Here is a 5,251-nt window from a genome sequence, read left to right as displayed (position 1 = left end):
GAACAGGAAAGGCTTGTTCACAGGGGTTGGAACTAAATGATCTTTAAGGTCCCTTTCAACCCAAACTATTTTATGATTCATGAGGGTATGATCATCCATGTGTTGTCACTGGTTGACCGCACTTCCATCTTGTCCTTTCTGCCATCTCTTACATCCTTTAGAAGAAGGTTACTTCAGCGGTGAGCACTGAAGAGGAATCAGTAGCATATTTTCCTGGGACTCCAAGAATCTGACACTGTCCCGCACTGAAATTAAATGCATACTTAATTAGGACAGTAATCCAATGAGAAATAATACTTTTTTCAGTATGCATGCAGGTAACATTAGTGAGTTCTCTGGATCCATTGTCTCTTACCAGCTGCTACCACTCGGGCATCCTCATGGGCCCTGTGCCTTCCTGCTGCCCGGTGATCTTGGCTCTCATTCCACCAGATCACATGGACTGAGGAAAGTACAAATAAAGTCAGCTGAATATCGTTACTGCTGTAATACAACATGTACTATAAGTCCTATTAGTCTGCCTTCACCTGTTAGATGCTTTGCAGTTAGCAGGAACAATTCTTCAGGAAAGTGGTGGGATGATCCTTTTTTGAGCCTTTAAGAGGTTTGACTCTCTAACATTGGATCTGAAAGTCTTTTAGGATAGTAGCACCTGGCTTAAGCCTATAACCCAGTACACAAAGCTGGGTTCAAGGACTGTTTACAGGACTTTGGTGATGCACACCAATATTTTCATCAAGCTGGCCAATCCTGATCCAGGATAAGGGCTCGCCCCTCTCTCTCCACTCCTTCCCATGCCAAAGTCTGTATCAGAAATTGGAGTAGTACCTGTGTTAAGTAATCCATACTCTGTGTGGAAAACACCGATCAGCTTGGTGTAGCCTGTGTTGATGTGAGCATTGATTGCAGCTTGAAATGCTTCACCCCACAATGTTGGCCCACCAGGCTTCATCTGGAAAGTAACCCATTCATATACTCCTGGAACAAAAGGCAAAGACAACCTCAGGAAAGGAAATAGAAATTAATATGTCAGTTCTTAAACACTGTGTCATGGACACAACATACTTATTGTGAAACCAGTATTGCACTTCTCTGCCATTTAGGGTCAGCAGGACATGAAATTGCTCCTTCATCCCCTCATGCACAACATGTCACAGCTCCCAGGTGCTCACAAGTGCACAGGCAAGCAGCTCACTAACCAGAGCTAGGTCAAGTGTAAATGTAAGTACTGGGACCGTGAGGAACTTTGCAACAAAGTCCAACCCGGCAGTTTTCAGTGCTGCCTGGAAATTTTGGGAGGCTCAGACTACTTTGCAGAAATCACAAATGCTCTTACATGTTTGCAGGATTTGGATGGCTGATTGAACAATGCAAGGTGGCCTTCTCTAAGACTGGCACTGTTTTCTGGCATTGAAGTCATTTATGACATTATGAACTCCCCTGAGTGCTGGAAATTGGTTACAGCATGATCTGCAGGAATAACCAGCAGAAGATGACTAGCTTAGCATCTCTGCTCTGCCAAACAATCTCCCTTGTTTGTGGACAAATGGCATGCTCTACCAGAAAACTCCAGTCCTGCTACAAGACACATTGTCTGTCTCCTTTCTGCTCAGGTAGTTACTCTAGATCACAATTTCTGACCCTTTAATTGAAAGCTAGACCCTTGCCATACAGCGTTTTATGTCTGGTCTCATTCTCCAACAACTGGCTGGAGATAAAATAAAATGGGAAGAAAGTGTTTGAAAAGTAAGCTCTCCGGTTTTAAGAGAAACTGAACTGCTTTTAAATTCAATTGTAACAACATAAAATTGGGAATCACAGGGAAATAAAGAACAAAGATTACTGTATGTATGCATATGCTTACCACTCCATGCAGCAAATCTTCATAAAACTGGGACCATTCAATACTGCAAATACTCCATTTGCTACAGAGAATTTAAGGATAACATGTCCATATCTAATCTATAATTGTTACAAAGTATGCTCGACTTGCATGTATCTTTAAAACGTAGGGATTTTTTTTTTGTTTTTCTTAAAACTTCTACGCAAAAGAGCCGGTAACTTCAAAGCCAATTGATAAAAGAGAATAACCTCTGTGGAAGAGAACGATCATGGCATTTAATATCTCCAGGAAAAACCCTCTCACTGATGGATGAAGTCCAGGATGACTACTCTGACCACTATTACTGCGTTGTCACTTTGTCTGTTCATGCAGGCAATTCACACATCTCTCTACAATCTCAGTGACCAGGGCTGTAGTCAGTTATTCATCTAAATTAGTGTAAAATCCTTAAAAACTTTGTTCCTCATCTGTATTATGTCACCTTTTTCATGTGGGTGTAGGTAAATGCACCTGTTACATAAAGGGTTATAAAACCATGTAATACGTGGTTTAAACTTTAAGCCATTTTTCTGTTAGCCTTCAGCATCAGTAACTTTAATCAGCAAAACAGAAGATAAACTAACCCCCTTCTTTTGGAGGCTTCCCAAGTTGACACCAGGGTACCAGATAAGCAACTTCATTGTGCTGCTTCTCTACCGTGGGGAGAATTGAGGAGAAGAGTCAAGCGTCTCCCCTGCCACTCCTTGTCATTGGCTAGTGCATGCCGAACTGCTGTTCTGTGGGCAAAACTATCTGTAAGAAAGGAAAAAAAAAAAAAAGAAAAAAACCCACCCAAAACTATGAAAACATGCACTTAATGTCACATCAGACTCAATCAAAATGTAAAAGTAGAACGAGGCAAGCCGCACTTTTATTAGTTTGAAATTGTCACTTTTAAACATCATATTAAAGCAGATGTGCTAAGTTTCCACTAACTGCTGCAAAAATCTTTGCTTTAGCTCTCAGAGTTAAACGGTTTCAAATAAAACCAAATTTTTGAAGAAAGCTTACAAAAAAGTTAAAATACATTAAGCAATGCTACTGTTAAGAAAGATTCATATATAACATCCACAGGGACTACTGGATGTGGCAACAGCTACCAATGACAAGGAGATCTGAAGAAAATACAGTGGAAAAGGAAATTGAGAAGGATTATTAGCCTACCAAGAGAAAATTAAGAATCAAATTAAGAATTAAATTTTGACTTTAAAATAGCACTAAAATTTCAAGCGTAGAAGTAATGCTTGTCCGTTCAGCTAATAAAAAGTTGCTAAATGCACAAAATCTAAAAATTTTCTTCTTTTTTTTTAAAAAAAAAATAATCCACTGAATTAGGAGCGTCAGAATTGCAATTTGTTAGGCTGTGTGGCATTTTAAACAGTATGTTTATATTAACAGCTTTCCATAATAGCACAGGAGAAAAATCCAGCATCTGAGAACAGGAAAAACCTTGAGAAATAATAGTATCTTGAGACTAAGAGAAAATTATATCAATGATGAATCAAGGAGAAAAAATGTTGCACCTTACATCATCAGGAAACATAAAATTTGTAGGTTCTTCTTTAGTTTTGCACTTTTAAAGTTTGCCACAGATTATTAAATTTTGTTTTGATTTGGTTTTAGAGAAAGAAACAATAGACAAGGCTAAAAGGTTCTGAGAAGCAGGACAATTTATCTCCATATATGCATGTAAACTCATAATATTCCTGTTGACAGATGGCTGGTGCCTTCAACCCTCCATGATAAAAAGGGTGATCCTTTATTCTGAACAGGTACTGTGAACATGCTGGATTTCAACAAGCAGCCTGAGAACTTCAGAAACAAAATCCTCTGTCTCACCACACAGATATACCCTGGACTGCAGCAGGCATACAAAGAAACGACACTGGTGTGCCTTCCCACCTCTCCATAAGCCAAGTATCAAGTTCCCTTGGGCTCCACAAAGATCACAGCCAGCATATCCAGTTTCTCACAAAATTGTTGCTTTTCCTGGCTCACTAGCACCTTCCACGTCAGCATCAACTCCAACAACAGAAAAAGCTGGTTATACTGCAAGAAGCCTGTTGCCACCAAGGCTGAAGAGATAATGAAACGCTTCTTGCACTATGGAAGTCAGAGCTGGTGGAGTGGCTTCCCATCTCAGCATAGTCCAGATGCAGAAGGAATTTAAACATGGAAATTGTGTACGCACTGGTTTGTGGGAGTGACTGTTACAATGAACTATAATTTGAGAACAATTATACATGCATATAAACATACACAGGCTGCACATAGATTGTTTGAAACTTTTTTCCAACCATTTTGAAATTCTGAAGACATTCGTGGCTCTCACCTGGCCCTAAGTAAAAACTACTTCCGCAAACAAAACACTCCAATGCAGCCCCTTTATTATACCTATTCTGAGCAGAGACCACTGTTCGCTCTTTCACCCCAACCTGCCAAAATTGTCCTGACAGGCTCTGCAGTGTTCTTTTCAGTAATCAGTACAGGAATACAGTAATACCAACAAAACAAAGCCAATTAAGTACTCTCCTTGCCTTCTTGCCTAGGAGACAGGAAGCACAGACAGAGCAGAGCAGTGCAGAGGGACTCTGAGCATACCATACTTCCAAACATGGACCACTTTATTCATCGCTCCCAGCTCTGCAGACCAGAATCCCACCAGCTCCGAGTGAGCTGTGCGAAGGTGAAGATACTTGTTGACCATTTCCACAAACTCCTTCATCTTCGATGGCTTAATGTCGTATGTGCGAATTTCATAGAAAATGCTGTTATTTTGTCTGGGCCCAGTAGCAAAGGATGCGAGTCCCTGAGAGAAAACATTAAGAAACATAATTCTGAAGCCAGAAAACCATCTTCTGTCTAATTTCTGTAATTTTTTTTAAACAGTGAAGTCCTATAGATGGAATTTTTTACTGAGGGCTGGGAGAGAGAGTACTTCCTGATCTCCATTAAAAAAGTATCTTGTCACTTTTCTTTGGAAATATTCCCCACGCACACTATTTACTTCAACTCCTTTTGGCAGTGCAACAGACTACGATGTGTCTTCTATTTGTTGCATTCAGTTGCTTAATTATTAGCTCATAACAAAGCAAGATGTTCCTTTTCTCTTTCCTTTCCTTGGGAAGATGCAAAAAGTCAAAGCAATAAAACGAGAGCTGGCTACACACATCAGGCAAAGGCTGCTGATGCCACCAAATCAGAGCCAAAATCATCTGCCTGCACTGCCCTTACTCAACCAACTCACACGACTGCAATCTATTCTCTAATTACAATCCTAAATCAGTTTTAGCAAATTACATACTGTTTACAAAAGCAAGAAGATACTGATTCTTGCAAAAAGACTGATTCCTTCCAGCATATGACTGC

At 40.0% G+C, this 5,251-nt stretch overlaps 1 protein-coding gene across 1 annotated transcript; it reads right to left on the bottom strand.

Annotated features, from left to right (window-relative positions):
• Positions 1–168: 168 nt before the first annotated feature.
• Positions 169–4,682, bottom strand: LOC104269960 (protein NipSnap homolog 3A-like). The gene is given in 6 exon segments (XM_009873123.1): positions 169–245; positions 356–442; positions 829–978; positions 2,467–2,569; positions 2,571–2,635; positions 4,484–4,682. Coding segments are annotated over 6 exon segments (606 nt in total). The 5' UTR covers positions 4,608–4,682.
• Positions 4,683–5,251: the final 569 nt, after the last annotated feature.

This window comes from Apaloderma vittatum, unplaced genomic scaffold, assembly GCF_000703405.1.
Source record: "Apaloderma vittatum isolate BGI_N311 unplaced genomic scaffold, ASM70340v1 scaffold24287, whole genome shotgun sequence".
In the NCBI taxonomy this organism is placed as follows: domain Eukaryota; kingdom Metazoa; phylum Chordata; class Aves; order Trogoniformes; family Trogonidae; genus Apaloderma; species Apaloderma vittatum.
This window is presented reverse-complemented; position numbering and strand designations above follow the sequence as displayed.